This window comes from Cavia porcellus, unplaced genomic scaffold, assembly GCF_034190915.1.
Source record: "Cavia porcellus strain 051 isolate PalLab524CR breed Dunkin Hartley unplaced genomic scaffold, mCavPor4.1 scaffold_2, whole genome shotgun sequence".
NCBI lineage: Eukaryota > Metazoa > Chordata > Mammalia > Rodentia > Caviidae > Cavia > Cavia porcellus.
In genome coordinates this window covers 110,322,170-110,340,206 of record NW_026947485.1, presented here as the reverse complement: position 1 = coordinate 110,340,206, position 18,037 = coordinate 110,322,170, and the positions used below count along the sequence as shown (strand labels likewise).

At 33.2% G+C, this 18,037-nt stretch overlaps 1 protein-coding gene across 12 annotated transcripts in view; it reads left to right on the top strand.

Annotated features, from left to right (window-relative positions):
- Lcor (ligand dependent nuclear receptor corepressor) overlaps window positions 1–18,037 on the top strand; it is a 136,357-nt gene that overhangs the window by 40,034 nt on the left and 78,286 nt on the right. For all 12 annotated transcript variants that reach the window (XR_010046310.1, XR_010046311.1, XM_063245128.1 and 9 more), the window contains 2 exons: window positions 10,308–10,373; window positions 11,103–11,182. Coding sequence is in view for 5 of the 12 variants with exons in the window: in XM_063245128.1 (XP_063101198.1) it covers window positions 10,308–10,373; window positions 11,103–11,182 (146 nt within the window). In the remaining 7 variants the exon portion in view is untranslated. The remainder of the gene's footprint in view (window positions 1–10,307; window positions 10,374–11,102; window positions 11,183–18,037) is intronic.

The following is an 18,037-nucleotide window of genomic DNA, read 5'->3' as shown; positions in this document are numbered from 1 at the left end:
TTTAAATACTATATGATATCTCTCATTTGAATAAGGCAGTATAAATAAAGAGCAAAATAAAGGATGGAAGGAAAGAGTGAGTCAGATTATTTGCAAATGGCAAAGGGGCCCAAGAGACCTAGGAGGGGAGCAGAGGGGAGGGAAAGGGAAAATAAAAAGATTTAAGATGTGTCATGTACATCTGTCAAACACAATGAATGTAAACAATATGCGGTGTAAATATTAACTAAAAAACAGTCATAGGGAAAGGGGATCAAAAGAGGAGGGAGATGAGTCAGTCGGGAGGGGAAGGAGAATTTAAAAAATCAACATGCACATTTACTTTCTACAATGACTAAATTTTATGTATTACAAACATATACTAATAAAATAAAAAAAATTTTAAAAGATATGTACCTGTATCAATTCCACACAAGGAATGTAAATACTATGTACTGTGAACATGTACTGGGGGAGAGGAAGGAGGGATGAAGAAATGGATGGATAGAAGAGGGAAGGAAGAAGGAAAGGTGAAGGTATGGAAAAAAGAATTAAGATGTACTATTTCCTCAAAGGAATATTATAAGCATCATGTATTACAAATGTACTAATTAAAGTTTCCACCGGAATGCTAGATACAGGCTGGGACTAATTTTAGAAAGGAATAAATAGTCGAGGGAATAGGCAAGGTTGAGAGGAGTAGAAAACTCCTAGAACTTCACTTTTTTTATCTATGCTTTCAATTACAGAAATTCCCACCTTGCCTAATGTGAAAGAATACTCAACTTCTAGTTTTGTTTTAGTTTGGCGGCGCTGGGGACCAAATCCAGTTCTTATGGGTCAAGCAAGCTCTCAACCACTGGAGTACAAACCCAGACAATTAATGCTTTTTGAATAAATATATATGTTCATTGTTTGCATCAAAACGTTCATTAGAGTGGCTGTGTATGCAAGCATATTTTTATTTAATTTAAACAAAGCTTTTGTGAATTTACTGACCTTGTAGTGATTGAAGTTCTCTAAGGAATTGTGGCTCATAGATTGTGAAACCTTCATATAATTGAGTCATTCTTGGTCAACTTCAGATTTGCATTTAAGTGGCTTTTTTCAAAACATAATTATGCAGTACATGTTGATAAAATAGAAAAAAATGAACTAAAACTGTCTTTGGATTTACAAAGACCTAAGTTCATCTGACTTAGCTCCTTACTATCTTTGTGATTTTGGTTTACTTAACATCTGGGAATATCATTTATGCCATTGTATGTATAGATGTATGAATTTATTTGGTAATATTCCAGTTCTTAATGTATATCCTTTTTGTCTCTGTTGATACCACCATTTTTCAAGGCTTTCTCAGTTTATTTCTGCATGATGCAATTACTGCTTTATACAAAAAGAGAGAATATTATCCTTTCCATTCTTTGAACCTGTAAAAATGGCCCTGAATTATGCTCTAGTTTAAGCCCAGCAATACAACACGCTTATTTGAGGTGAAACAGAGATTCATCATTTTTTCATCAAATTTGTTACCTTGTTTTATTTATTCATTTATGCATGCCTTCAGCGTGCCAGTCATCCTAAATGGAGCCATAAAATCTTTGACCACTGAAATACAGAGATATAGGAGTTAGGGAGAGTGCATTTATTCGTGTAACATTTTTTGAGTACTTATTTGAGGACTGTAGTTTAAAGAACAGGTTCATATTAAAATAAGAATAAGCTTTAGTTCAGTGCTATAAATCTAGTGAATTAAGTGTCAAATAAGTAAAATGTGTGTAAATAGTATAACTTAAGCAATGATGAGATGTTCCTAACTTTGCCCTGGGGCTTGTGAGGTGAGAGCTAAAGGATGCATTGAAATTAACTAGATTGAGGGTTGCAAAAATAGCGTTGTAGTGAGAGGACCTGCTGTTCTCAGTAGCTCTGGGAGCATTGACAGGAAAGTAATGCTTTACAAATTACTGGTGCCAAAGCATAGTTTATGTAGAGGGAAAATGTCAGTAGATACTAGAAAGGTAGCAGGAGATCAGACCAGTGATCTTCCTGTCATTTAGGAATTTGAAGTCCTCAGTATTTGTCAGTGGAAAGTCATCAAATATTTTTAAAACAGAAACAAAAAGTTTAGTAGCTGTGTAGAAAACAGATTTTGGTAGAGATAATAGTTATAGAGAATGTTGAAATAGTCAAATTAAAAGCTTAAAGGTGCCTTTATTAGGTATTATGATAAAGTGAAAAGATTATTCAGTTTAGAATCACTGGCTTGTCTTTAATCTCTTTGTAGTTTAATCTCTTTGTGGCTGGTTTTATTTTCAGTTTTCTGATCTTTACTAGGTAGTAGTAATACTTGTCTTACTGAAGATTTTGTTGCAATGGATATGAAGTTCCTGACATCACATAAAGAGCTTGCATGATACCAAGCAAGGACTCAGTTAGTAACTGCCGTTACCACCATTACTGATGTTTATTGTAACTGTTAAGGTAAGATGGTAAAACCCTAAATTTAAGGATCAAAAAGAGAATAGATTTGGTGGGATCTTTCTGAAGTAGAATGAATAGGATTCAAACTTAACTGGAAGATGCAGTAATTTAGGGAAATAACAGAATCATGAATGTTTCTGTCTTATGGGGAGCCAGTTAGTGATGACTTTTTCCTGCTAAGGAACCTGCTAACACAGAAGGAACCAATGAATGAAATGGGGCAAAAAGAGTAGTAGAATGAACGTGATTTGAACTTTCTGAAGTACTTGAGATAGATACCTTGACAAAAATATGAGGTAGGCAAGTATAGACTTCGGATGATCTGAAGCAAGCAGAGAATGTTGGACAGTTGCGAGTGTCTGCCTGACTGTGGAAATACGTGTTAATTTTTATTCCTGGGTTAGAATTATAAGTTTCTTAATGGTGGGACATATATTTTAACCATAACTCTTATATCCTACACTCTTTGAAAACACTCTTATTAAAGGTTTTATAGTTACAACTGTTATAGGATGGCTTTTGTAAAGATAGTGCATATCTACTTTGGTTTTCAACTTAATGTTCAAGTTAAATTTAAAATTTAAAACCTAGTTCTTAATGAATGTCTTACTCTATAACTTTTTTTAAACAAACTCGATACTTCTATTCAGTGTCTTAAAATATTTAAGCGTAACTAAAGTTTTTGTAGGTTTCTTTAAAGCTGATTTTTAAAACTGATTTTTACATACATGCAAATCTTGTAAATACATATAATTTAAATTTATAAATGATTATCCTTAAATTTTGTGTTCTAATACAATATGTACACTTAGTAATATTTCAGTGTAAAATTTCAAGTCTAAATCTACCATTCAGGTGGAAGATGTAGCTCTGTGATGGAGTACTTGGCTAGCATATACAGTGCCCTAGGTTCAATCCCAGCATCATGAAAGAAATAATAAATGAAATAAAAATAAAATCAGCTATTCCAAGGTACTTTTAAAGTTAGAATCACAAGACTACCTCTTCTAGGCCAGGTTTTCTTAAAACTGACAAATATTTACTGAAAATGGAAGACTTCTTATTTTGTTAACAGCTTTATTGAGAAATAACTTACATACCTTATACTCAGCAGTTTTAAATATATATATAATTCGGTGATTTTTATATTCCCCAGTTTTGTAACCATCACTACAATATGATTTTTAGAGTATTTTCATTATCACAAAAATTACGAATCCCACTTGCAGTCATTCACATTTTCACTGGCAGTGATAGATTTTCACTACTAATCTACTTTTGTTATAGAGTTCTTTCCTGTATACATTTTACATAAATACACTCGTATGGTTTGTGGTCTCCCTCCCACCTTCCCCTTTTCACTTAACAAAATGTTTTCAGGGTTCTTGTATTCATATTGTTGTTTTATTCCATTAATTGGATATGCCACATTTTGTTTAGCCTAGATTATTTAATACAAAATAAAGTTTTAGTCTCTTAAATAATTTCTGTGCATAATTTATTTTTTAGAAGTTGGAGAATAAGTGAACAAAAATAAGTATAACAGGATAAACTCAGAAAATGAAAATTAGAGCAAAATTTAATGAAATAGGAAAAAAGATAAAATGGAAAAGATTTAAGAGTCAAAAGTGAGACATTAGATATTACATGTTTTCTCTAACATGAAAGACCCAGTATTACAAGAACAAAATAAAAGGAAGATGGTAGAAAACAGGGAGGCAGAGATGGAGATAGGCCCTGAGGAGGATTTGAGAGGGAAGGGGGGAAGGTATAAAAGTGATCAAGATGTGATCTGTGTATATACCAACTCCCTAAGATGAATGTAACCGTGTATTATAAGCTAATAAAATAATTTTAAGGTCAGTTTTTAGAAGAAAAAAAAACCTTGTAAGTTGATTAAGGAATAAAGTCCAAATAAAAAGACTGTAGAAATGAAGATTGTAGATAAAAGTTTTGATGTAAAAGATCAGGACTTATAGGACTCTAACCACTATTTATTAGACATATATACAAGTGTTTTCCCTTTTTTAAAAAAAGACATTATGCTGAATCATTTTTAACTTGGCCAGACTACTTTAAATTAGTGTATAGTATTGCAGACCTAATGGGGTTAATTTTGGCATATGTATAGCACATTTTATAATACACTTTACTCACTCTCTTCCCCTTTCATCTTCTCTCCCCCATCCCATTCCTTTTTTATAGTAGCCTCCTTTCTGAGTAGAAAATTTTTCTATTGAAATTTGAAAATGTGTGATATTTGCCTTTTGAGTTTTATTTCATTTAATATGATGGTTTTCAGTTGTATTCATTTTCCTCCAAATAACATTTCATTCTTATTAGCCAGATTACTCCGAATAAGTCTTAACCCCAGAGGGAATGGTGCTTCATCTTCCAAATTAGAGCTTACCTAAAAATGTGTGTCTTTTACCGTTATTATCTAGGAATGATTGATTGGCTGTGTAAAGTGTTTCTCCCTCGCAGTATTTGAAACACAGTTTTTAGCACTTACTTTTCACAGCGACACTATGGGCAGTATAAATCTTTATCCCCTAAGTAAAAATCTCCCCTTATTTAGTACTCTTCTTCTTCAGAAGAGTCGCACTTGTGGTGTTACTGCCCCAGCCACATGCACACCATCTACTACTTCAGGACTTCATGTAGCCAGTGAGATATTGAAGACTCAAGACAATAATCAACGTCCTTTTCCTTGCTTCCCTCCCTTAAATTGTAATTAAAATCTTCAACTTTTCATTCTTTGTTTCTTTCCCTTTATCCCCTACAGGGTCTCACTGTGTACCTGAGGTTGGCCTTGAATGCATATGTAGCCTAGGCTAGCCTTGAACTTGAGGTGATCCTCCTGCCTCAGCCTCCCAAGTTTTGAGCATCTAGACATGTGTACCATGCCCAGCTGTCTTTGCTTTTTTTTTTTTTTTCTGTGATTTCTGTTTCATAGACGTTGAGTGTCCTGGCCACCTCATTTCTGTTTTTTTCCCCATGTTTTGTCTTTTACTCTTCACATTGACATTATGAACTTGAAGAACTACACCATTAGCCAGTGACCCTAGTGTATACTGACACAAATGAAAGTGGTACAGTTCAGGTGCTTGATCTGGCCTCTTGATATATTTGAGATTTAGTAATAAAATATATATGAGAGTGCAGTGCAAAACCATACAGTTTTGTAGTAACATGTTCTTTTATAACTAAGAGTACAGTCTGAAATAATGACAAAAGTATAGTACAATTGATATTTAAACAACATGGATTTTTTTTTAGAATGGAAACAGTTAACAGTTCATTGTGAATGCATTAAATACATGTAGAAAATATACATACTATTATAAAATACACAGAAATATTTTTTAAAAACCAAAAATGATCAAAATTTATGCATGATACTTAGCTACTATACATTGTGCCACTCACAAGTGGAAATGTAAACAAATGTAAATGATGCAGTACTGCACTATAGTGGTTTTTGTTGCCGTTGTGAACTCAAGAGTTGATAGTATTTCAGATTGGGTCATTAGTTTTGATTAACTTACTTCTTTAGGAAATTGGTTAGATTTTGTCAACATTCTTGTGTTAGGTAATGTCAGCAGATAAGATCCATCAGGGCTTGGGATAGATGCAGATGTGGGGAGGGGGTGGCTCACAATGAGTGTAGTTATCCAACAGTAGAATGAACTGCCATTATGAGAAAGGGACTGATTAAACATTGTCCATTACATATAGAATTTAGAGTAAGGAAGTTCGTTACAGATAAAAGATTATATCATCTAATGCTTTTGTACTACTTTCATTTTGCAGCCCACTTGTTAGGAAGAACAATGTGGTAGCAAATTAAACTCCTTGAGTTTTAAGTGCAAAAATCCCCAAAAAACAAGTTCATTATTTGATGATTATTACCAGCACATACTGTTAAACTAATACTTTATAAAATAATACTTAATTGAAGATTAGATTCAAGGTTGGGACAAGTTTGAGTGCATGATCCAGGGGCCCTTGATATAGTGAATCTTAATTTCTCAGGTGGCAGTGTTAGAAAGGTAAAGCCTAGTAAGAAGTGTTTGGATCACAGGACAGAGCCTTCATAAATACTTTTCTTTCACTTAGAGGAAATTCTAGCTCTCATTGAACTGAATTCATTATTGTGACACCAAGTCGTAAAGCAAGCCCACTCTTGGAGTTCTCTCTTTCATTCTTGCCCACTTGCTTTTGGCCAAGTGATGAAGAGGCACTCGCCACTCAGGAGAAGTTGAGCAAATGCCAGTGCCATGCTCTTGAGTTTCCCTTTCTTTAGAACTGTGAGCCTTTTCTTTATAAATTCTTTGTATTCTTTTAATATAAAATATCTGTTGTCTGGTATGCTATTAAAGCAACAGAAAACAAAAATGTGCTTCTTTCCCTTATCATTTCTCTCATACTTTTAGTCTCATACTTTAGTTATCTCAGAAGAGATATTTCCAAGGCCCCCATGAGCTATTGTCTTATTCTGTCCATAGTGTATTATATTTCAAAAGTGACAGGCTGTAATTGTTGAGTTTAGTTGACTATGTATTTTTTCTAATGAGAAAAAGGTAGTAAAATTTCATAACAATAAATGAATAATACAGTACGTGTTATCTTTTAAGTAGTTGCTCTAGATACACGATATGGGCATAAAAATTTCTCCAATTGATGCTAGCACAAACCTTCCCTTTTAATGAACCAGGAGATGCTAATAGTATAACTGACTTCATTTTTTCCCTTTTCCCTTTCACCTATCCTAGTTCCTTCTTCCTTTTGAACAATTTCTTTTCTTTGCAAAGTTGACAATGTCTGCCTGTCTTGTTACTTTCTATAACTTGCTTTTGGTTGGAATTAGAAATGACAGAGATTATGATTTAAATGAAAGGGAGGCATTTGCGGAAAATTTTAAATTTCTGTCTTTAGTTTTCCAGAACTCTGTGATTATGTGAGAAACAAAAACTTAGGATTGAAAGGTTCTATTATAAGGGAAACATTCAAGGATATGGAAAGACCTAGCATTTCTTAAGCCTTTTAAGGAGAAAGAATAAATGCCTGAAAAGAAAAATAAAAGAGTTCATACAGCCTATGACAAGTTTTAGTTTATAAAATACATAGGCAGTGGTTTGTACATGGTAGAAAGCAGAGGAGATCTTAGAAAACTGGTTTTTACTTAGGAGGAGGAATGATGTATGAATTCTGAAGATAAGGAAATTCTAAACAAAAGCCATGTAAGAGTAGGCACTAGTCCTGTTCACCATTGCCCGCTCAGTGTCTGCTTCAATCCTGGTATATTCTCAGTTGGTAATATGATGAGTAAGTGAGTATGTTTGTTTGTGAAACAAATTGAAGAGTGCCTTGAAGGAGATACATTATTAGGGCAAAAATGAGATATAAAATGTTGAGAAAATATTCAGAAGTAGAAATGATTGCCAAACACAGTAGAAAACCAACCTGACTGGAACTATGAAAAATATACAGGATCATTCTGGGAAATAAGCCTGCTGAATACAGATTGGGGTTGTATTTGAATATACTGGACTTAGAAATTTTGAATTATTTGTCTAAGTAGTGTTGACTTTGAAGAGGTAGAGGTGTTGCCCAAGCATTTTTAGGAATACTCTGAAAACATTGCAGGTTGTATTAAGAAAGAGACTGGAGAGATCAACTTTGAGACCAGTTGTGATATTGGATAATAATAATTCTCTGAAAAATAATCAAGACCAATAAAATAATTTTTATGTTTAATATATTATGTAAAGATACTTTTATGTCCTAGTGGCTAAACATAATAATATAGCTGTCTTTTTCAATAGTTTTCCATGGTATTGTATTATTGATCTTCATGACTTTTCTGTAAGATCATGGTAAAAATTTTGAGTATGTTTGTTCTTTCCTTGTTTGCTTTTTGTTAATGTCAAGTACAGCATTCCCTGTTGTACAACTGCTAAATTCAATATTCTTTAAAAAAACTGAGTAGCATTAATATCTAGTGAACAGAGTAGCAATATATTGGCTTTACAGTACCTAATCAATAATAACTAGGTTTTAAAATACGGCTGTAAATATAAGTAGAAGAGGGAGTTTATAGTTACAGTATTGAGCAAAGTTAATTTTGGCTAAATCTTCTGAGTTTGTGATGAGGTTTTTTGTTTTTGCTTGCTTCCTTTTGTTCTTTTTCATTACTTTGATTTGTAAGTTGGTTTTGCAAGTGTATGTTACTGATAAAGTTACTGCTTAATTTTATTTCAGATTCTGTACTTTATAATTAAAAATCTTTTAAATCTCCCAAGGCCTTTTATTTGAATCTTTTCCTTTCCTAGTATTATTTCTTGCTACATTTACATTTTTTCTTTTGAAGAGTTTGTGCTTAACATGCAACTTTAGAGTTTATTATAATTTCATATAAGCTCAGATAAAAAAAAAACCACTAGATTTTTTCTTCAGAACAAGAGCTACATGTGATCTCTGAGTTGTATTTGCAGTGTGTGTTTGATGCTTTCAAAATGGTAAATTTGATTTTGTAAATTTCTTGAAATAATTTTGATGGCAAGTAAGGAAAGTTCATAAAAAATTGATCTCTAATAATAAATAGAAAAATTTACAGCTTCAAAGATAATATTTAAAAAGATATTCTAATTGTAATGTAGTTAATAGACTCTAGAGATTGACTACTATGATGAAAAAAATCTCTTAATTACATAATTTTTAATTCTTTCTAGAGACCATCTTTTCTACCCTTTACCTTCCAAATCCTTTATTATTTTATATATGATATAGTTATGGTGAAGAATGTTAAATTAGTCTGAGAATGCTTTTTTACAATTAAAAAAATATACATACATACACCAAAAAACATACATACATACATAGATAGGCCAGACGGGAGGCTGAGCAGGAGGATCACTGTGAGTTCAAGGTTAGCCTAAACAACATAGACCTAGTGTCAGCCACATCCCCCATGGATACGGGCTTTCAGGTGATAGTAGATTACACTGTGACACAGTATAAATACACAGTGCCCGAAATTACCAGGAATTCATTTAAATTTTTATATTTTCTTAATTACAGTAGCATTTCTGTGTGTTTGAAAATAAGACATACTCTTTTGGTTGTGCTTTAAGTTCATAGGAATTCACAGCACTCTCTTAATAAGTGTTTGAGATTACTGTGAAGTCCATGACAGGAGTTTGGGAGCCACGTTCTGATCCATTATTCCTGGTGTGTTATATAAACATACAATCTTGAGTCCCCTCCCTCATTATCCCCTTCCCTACCTATAAAAACCAGAAAGATACTTTACTATATGTATAATTAATGAGTTTTATCTTTTTAAAGAGACATGGCAAGTAGTTACAGTGCCAGTGTGAAGTAATTACAGAGGGCTTTTTTTGGGCTGCAATATACTGTGTGTATCAAAGAAAAGTTGTTTGTAGTGGATACTTTTCTCCAAGAAACTCTTAATTCAAAAAATGGAAGTATTCTAGAAAGTTGTGGAAGTTTTGTAGCAGTTTGACTCTTTATTGAAAAAGCTGCCTTTTTAAGATACAGCTTGAGAGTTTCTGTAAAATTTGTAAAAGAGTAAGAGAACTTGTGAATTTCTTTCATTGGTGGTTTTTGGTGTCTGTTCTTAAAATGTGCTATAAATTTGTGTTGTACTTAAGACTGAAAAAAAATGCATCTTCTAGATTTATCAGTGAAACATTTTCCTCAGCATCCCTTCAGTAGTAATCTGAGATCCTTGAGAAGTGGAAGAAAATCGGTCATGTTTCATGCAATTACTATTGCCATAGTGAATATTATTGTGATAATAATTTTTTTCTTTGTCCTTTTAGGATTTGAAACTATTCTTGAAGGGCTGTTTGGACCTGCATTATTAAAAGATCTCAGCTTATTTAAAGGTATTATAAAATATTTTGGTATTTTAAATTCTTCTTGGTATATCTTGATACTTTACATGATTTAAGACTTCTTTTTTTATTCGGTTTCATGTGGTTTAAAGCTATTTCCATGTGACCACTATTTTGTTTTTAGTTTTTAATTGACATATAGTAACTAGTGAGTAGTTAGGAATTAAGAAATCCCCACCCCATCCCTCGCCCCATACTGGGGTTTGAAACCAGAGTCTTTACCCAGAGTTCCGTACCTAATGTGGAGCTTATGCCAGAGCTCCATACCCAGTCCTTTTTTATTTTTTGAAACAAGAGTCTCAGTGTCACTAAGTACATGGGCCAGGCTTGAATTTTTGACTCTCATGCCACCATGTCTCAGTTGAGGGAAAATTCTTTTTTTTTTTTTTTTTCCTTTTTATCGGTACCAGGGATCGAACTCACGACTGTCTGCTTGCAAGGCAGGTACTTATGCCACTGAGCTAAATCCCCAGCCCCGAGGTAAAATTCTTGAATTGAGAAATTTAAGACTTGTCTGAGGTTATAGCTCATTGTTGGAGCGTGTGCTTCACATTCATGAGACCAAATTCCCAGAGCCACAAGAATTTTAAGACATGATATATATAACATGTGTAGTACTTAGTAAAGTTTTGGTTGACCAGTATTTTGAAATTAGTTCCGATTTATTGTCTGAAAAATTCTATTTCATGATTATTAATTTAGTATATTTATTTTTTATAGAGTTTGAGCCTGAAAGCATTTCTGATTGGACTTTTGATGAAAATTGTCTGTTCTGTTGCTTGAGAAGAGATAAAGTAAAGGTAATCAAGAAGTGTGTGAAATGTCTAGTATAGTTTTTTTTTTTTAAAGTTTCGTTTTAAAAAAAATGGTGCCACTTTTTTTTAAAGGAATTGTAGGAAAAAGTGTAAATTTATATTTGATAGCAACTCTTGAGTTTTCTTTTTAAACTGTTTCCCAATGTGTTCATTAGCCTATGGAGAAATCTGTATCCTAACATACATTGTATTATTTATATACCTCACTAGGCAGAATAATGAACTGAGACTCAAATTGGTGTGTTTGTCTTAAATATGAAGTGTATACTAATTGAACAAATAGAAGTCACTTTTGTACTATAAGAAGAGTAATGACATCTGGATTGAGAAGTTACAAATTCATGTAGATTTATGTGTTGAATCTTTTAAGGTTTTTCTTAATGTCTAAATATGAGTGCTATTTATATTCATTTGTTGAGCCTTTGGGTTTATGCAGTTTTATTACTTTAATGTTAAACAGTTTTGGTTCACAAAAATTTCAGTTGTTGAAAATTGTTAACTAATTGTTACTTTTTTTTTTAAACAACATTTCTATTTGTGGGAACATTCTGATTTTCTCCTCCCTTGTATACTCTTATCTTCAGATCATTGACCAGTTTGTAGACATTCCTCTTGCTAATGAATTTCATTCTTTTTTATTTCCACAGTCATCACTGTAGTTCACACCTCTACTATTATTTCTAAATTACTGAAATACTATGATGGTCTTTCTTAGTTTTCGAAATGCTGCTATCAGGTTAAATGCCATCCTTCCACTGTCACTCTTGAAATAGTGTAGAAATGTGCTATACTTGGTCTTAAGTAAGTTTCTTATTTTCTGGGCTCTCAGCCCAACTGTTAGAGCTTCTGTACTTTCCACAATCCAGGGCTGTTTTTTTCCCCACTCTAATGATGCCTCATTAGTCTTTTGTACAGTTTCAACTGATTTACACATCTAAACAGTGAACTCTGAACATTTCATTACCCATGTTTCTACTAGTTTTCGGACTAATACTCCTTATATACTTGTTCTCTATAACTTTAAATTCCCTTTCTTTCACTCTTAAGTCCTTGTTGTGTCACCCCAGTGCAGCTATTGCTGTTTTATTTTTCACAGTTACAATAAATATTATCCATACCAGTTGTTTTGTCAATTAATATTCTGCCTTACTGTTGACTTTTCCCTGTGTTTGTATTTTGTTTTCCCAACTACATTGTCAGCCCCTAAAACTGGAACAGATTATATGCTTCTTTTATCATGTAAAACATGGAAGTCATCATTTGCCATTTTGAGCTTTTAGTCTTCTTTTGTGACATCTTTATTTTCTCCATGAAAAAGTTGTTGAAAAGAGTCTTCACAATGATCTGTTTTCATTGAATTGATGAAGAAATTAGTAAAGAAATTTAATGTCTTTTGAAAAAGAGACACCAGAAAATATAGCAATATTAGGAGTTTAAACTACCAATAAAGTTGGAAGTTCATCATTTTAAACATACTTGTGTATACATGTATGTTGACATACTAAGCAAGTAATTTAATAGAAATTTTGGTAGGAAGAAGGAACAATTATGTTTTGCTCAAGTCAGGTTGGGAAGAGAGTCAGTCTGTTTGGTAATTCAGTGAAATATATTCCTGTATTATGATCGAGAGTTTTCTGTTGTCATATGAGAATAAAATGCTGTATGATTACTTTCAGGAGAAAATAGAAAGTTATGAAGTTATATTGCATTTAAAATTTGTTTTTACTGGTTGAAGTTCTGTAGTTTTCAGTTGGTTTTCTAATGAGAAAAAATACTTTTATTTGACAGCTCAGTTTTGGAAAACTGCTTTCCTTCTTTAGATACTGTGCTATTTGTTTTTGTCATTATTATTATCAGAAAGAGAGAGAGCCAGATGTCTGTAGTAAAAATTAGGAAAGGAAAGAATTATTGTCAGGTGTGTGTGAATGCATATGCGTGTGTGTATGTATATATGAATACATCACAGACTCTTTTGTTGCTACTATTGAAGAGTTATTTCTGGAGCATTTCATCTGAGGATTAGAATATGTAAATTAAGTCTGTCCATTGGGTTGAAGCTTAAACTTGGAAAAAATAAAAAGGAAATATCCAGAAAATATGGTAGTAGCCAATCGGTGGCAGTATTGAGAATATTGAAATTCTTAGTTTGAGACTGGCATGATGAGATAATTTAGGTTATGTTTGGAAAAGCAGTTAGAAATAAATTGATACTTGAAAAGAGAAATGGAAGTTGTTTATTTTTTAGTTAACTGAATTTTTAGTGACTACTGAAGCTATTAGAATGACTAAACCAAAAACTTCACTTATAGTTATTACATTTTACAATGTGTAGGTAAAAATTTTAGACTAGCTTATTTCTTTAGGAAATATAACAGAAATTCACATAGAGATTACAGTAGTAATCTGCAGGGAATATGTTCTAAGATTCCCAGGGAATGAATGAAACCTATATGTACACTTTTTTTTCTATATATACTTAACCTATGATAAAGTTTAATTTACAAATCAGACAATTAAGAAATTAGAAACTAATAAAAGAACAGTTATAATAACAACATATTTTCTGATCATACCTTTCATTCACAAATTTAATGCCTCTTCTATTTTATCAAACTGTTATAAACAGTAACATTTAAATTCTGAGGTGTAACAAACAGTAAAATCAGCAGCAAGTTTTTGTTCATCCTTCACAATTCATAGATAAATTTATTTGCTATTGGATTTAGCAACTACAGCATATGACTTTTTTTCTTTCCTACCTCAAGAACGTTTGTCTTTTCACTTGAAGAATCGCTATATTGCTACTCTTTGACATATTGGAATTGCCAGGAATGCTACTTTTGCACTTCAGGGGGCCTATTGTTGAATAAAATAAGGATTACTTGACTGCAAGCACTGTGGTATTGCAACAGTCAAATCTGATAATTGAAGGAGCTTCAAAGTGACTAATGGGTAGTAGTGTATACACATAGATACTGTATGCAAATAGAGGATTCATGACCTAGGTGAGTCATTGTGAGATTTTATGATATTTAGAGTAGCATACATTTTCAAAGTTAAGAATGATATATGGAAAAACATCTTTTTAGACCATGGGTAACTGAAACTAGAAAGCAAGTTGACAGATAAAGTGGACTACTGTAGTAAAACAATTATTGATTCATGGGTTAGAGAATATAATATTTTGTCTTTTTTTTTTTTTTTTTTTCTTTTTATCGGTACCAGGGATCGAACTCACGACTGCCTGCTTGCAAGGCAGGCGCTTATGCCACTGAGCTAAATCCCCAGCCCCGAAAATATAATTTTTAAACAGTAGGCAACTAACATGTTTTGAGTGTCTATTCTATGCTAGTTACTTTTTATGTGTAAATGTTTAATTGTCAAAATAACCCTACAGAGTTGGCTAAAGGTGCCCTGATTGTATAAATTAACTGAAAAAGGCAAGAAAAATTTAACTTACGAATAAAGTCAGACAGCTGGGATTATAGCAACTCTAGGGGCAGAAACAGTGGAATTGAGGAGCAAGGTAAAACAGGACTCAAAAGTTTGAAACGGGAAAAGAGTATGAGGAAAACTGAGTTTGATTGTAGTGGGAAGGACCAGTCTTAACTCTATTAAGGTTAATCTCTGAGTCAGTATGTAACTGCCTGGCTTGATCGCCTACAAGATGTTACTTTTCTATTAGGCAAAAGTGATAGTGACTAAGAAGTCAGGAGGTACATAAATTTGGAAAATTGTACAATTAATAACTTTCCAGTGCTTACATGTGCCAACTGTGTATTCCCAATTCTCTAATACCTATTCTCATTAGGCTTTTGACCTTTCTCCTAAATCTATTTCTAAAGATAATATTAGACTTTTAAAAAGTTGCAAGAAACCTCCTATACATTCATATATACCCTTTTTAGCCAAATGTTAACAGTTTCTGTAACCATAATACAATTATAAAATCTACAAAATTACATTGATGTTGTCTTGTTACCTATTTTGCAAACCTTCCAAATTCACCAGTTACTCTAGTAATGTCCCTTTTCTGATCCAGAAGCCAATCTAGGATCATACTTTGTATTTTGTTTTCGTTTTTTCCTATTTTTTATCCCCTTGCATTACTAGGGATTAAACTCAGGACTTTTACACTAAGGTACATCTCTAGCTCTTTTTATTTTTCATTTGGAGACAAGGTTTGCCTAAGTGACCCAGATTAGACTTGGACTTGTGATCCTCCTTCCTCAACCTCCTAGAGTATTAGGGGTGTGTGTGTGTGTCTGTGCGCGCACGCGTGCGTGCCTGTGCGTACGCGACTGCTCACAGCTTTATGTCTGCTTTAGTCTGGTATGGTTTTGTCTTTCTTTGCCTTTCATAATGTTATGTTAACTTATGAAGAATATTGCCAAGTTAATGTGTATTTGGACGGGTTGTTTTTGTTTTGTTGCCATGTTAATTTGTATTATTTCCCTTTATTTAGGTTTGACAGTTTTTCACGATTGAAGTTCAGCTGTGAATTTTTTATTAGGAATTTCATAAGAATTGATATTATACATTAAAATTCAGCACAGTCTTTGTGTATTCAAATTGTCATAGATGATTGAGAACCTTTCAGGTGTGTCCTTTTTTGTTGTTACCATTTTTAAAAGCACCTAATTACTTTTTGGCACCAAAATATGTTCCATAGTGATGGGCATGGTGAAAATATCCACGTTATGGTTTATGTCTGGATGTCCCCTCAGTGCCTCATGTATTCATGCAGAGGTTGCTTTTCTGAGGCAACTGAATTTAGAGTTTGTGATTGATTCATTGTTTAATTCTAGGATCATGGGTGTGAGTGCTGTATCTAGTGTAGGTAACTACATACAATATAAGTGACAGAAAGAGTCTTCCCTTGCACTCCCCCATTTTTGCTCTTGTTGCTTTTGCTGTCTCCTGTCCCCAGAAACTGTTGATCCTCTGCCATGCCACCCTGCCTTGGAGCCAGCTGATTATGAACTGTAGCTTGCACAAACCTTTCTTCCCTTAATTTTGGCCATCAGGTGTTTTGTCTCAGCAACAAGAGAAAAATAAGACAGCCTATGACTCCAGAAATTCACAAGACTGAGGTAGGAGGTTCACAAGTTTAAAGTTAGCCTGAATAACTTAGCAAGACTCTAACTCAATATAAAAGTAAGTAAAAAGGTTGGGGGAATATAGCTTACTGTCAGAGTATGGTGTGTTCAGTCCCAGTATTTAAAAAAAAAAAAAAAAGGAAAAGGTTCTAGGCTTACCTTTGTTTAACCTGTGCCAACTATGGATTTCTTCAGGGAATCTTAATTTTTTTAAATTGGAGAATTATATAAAAATGCTGTTTTGGTACCAGGTATACTCTGTATTACAGGTGTCATTGCTTCCTCCTCCTAGCTGTCTGATACAGGAAACTTGTTTAATAAAATACACATGTATCTGCATTATTTCCTGTCTTAGTTTAAAAGACAAATTGATTGTACATTGTGTTGATAATATAAAGAAACAAGTACAACAGTAACGGAAGGTTATTAGCCATGGTCATGGTAGGCAAGTGCTTTACCACTGAGTTGTAGTCCCAACCCAAAGAAGAGTAGGATGATATAACAAAATAGAAAATTAGCTTTTGCTCCTAAGTTTATTATAAAGTCTTAAAGTTTAGTATTTGCCATATTAAAAGAGTATTTTAAGGAGTTAGCATCTCACTTTTCTTGTTGCTGAGAAAAAAAATAACTGACATTCAAAGTTAAAGAAGGAAAGTGGTTTTTTTAGCTTACAGCTTATAGAAACTTCATTTCAGATTTCACTTCATAGTTTACTGGCTTCAAGGCAGGTGACATGGCAAGGAGGCTTAACACAGAAGAAACAGTTCATGGTTGGCAGAAGGCAGTAAAATAGTGAAGAAGCAGAGCCACAAGAGACCACAGTCCTCTTTCTGTCTCTAATTTTTACCAAGGCTATTCTCCCTTAGGGCTCATAGTACTCATACCCTCATCCCCAGCATCGAACCATGAATCAATCCTAGCATCACACACCCTAGATCCAGCCATCTCCAGAAAGCCTCGCCTGTGACCACATGAGGCCTTGGAGAGGGAGTGTCCAGATACAAACCATAATAGTTAGGATTTGAGCTGTATTTTTGGTGAATACAAGTTTCTAAATAAGCAGAGGTGAGAGGGGCACGTTCTGAATGGAGCAATGCATTTAGTTTTAGAATTGAGCAATGATGTAGTTTTAGCTAGCTTATAAGTATTCTTCGATGTCCAGGTAGCTCAAGAATCATATAACTAGATCTTTTTCGTGTTTATCATTACTTCATTAAGTTGTAATTACACTGAACATTTTAAGATTTCTGATCACTGAATATGCATTAATTAAAAGTTTAGGTATATACTTTCAATGTCAAGTTTTATTGCTCTTTTAGCACATTGATAGTTTATAGTAAGCATGATGCTAAATCTAGTTATTTTCTCATTGTATTCTACATGTATTTTTATTGGAAATAATGGCATGGGGGTTGGGGATTTAGCTCAGCGGCATGAGCGCCTGCCTTGCAAGCAGGCAGTCATGAGTTCGATCCCTGGTACCGATAAAAACAAAAAAGACAAAAAAAGAAAAGAAAATAATGGCATGAGCATATTTGATCCTGCTTGATATGAGTTGCCCTAAGTCATTTTGTCCCACAGTACAACAAATCAGTAATATTTACAGTAACTATTGTAAGAAACTTTTGGAAGTTTAAGAAAGATAAAGAAAAATTACTTGATAGAGTGAGTCATTGTTCAATTCAAGAAAATATATTAAAGAGGGGTTTCCTTGTCTTTGTATTCATCTGGAAAACAAACA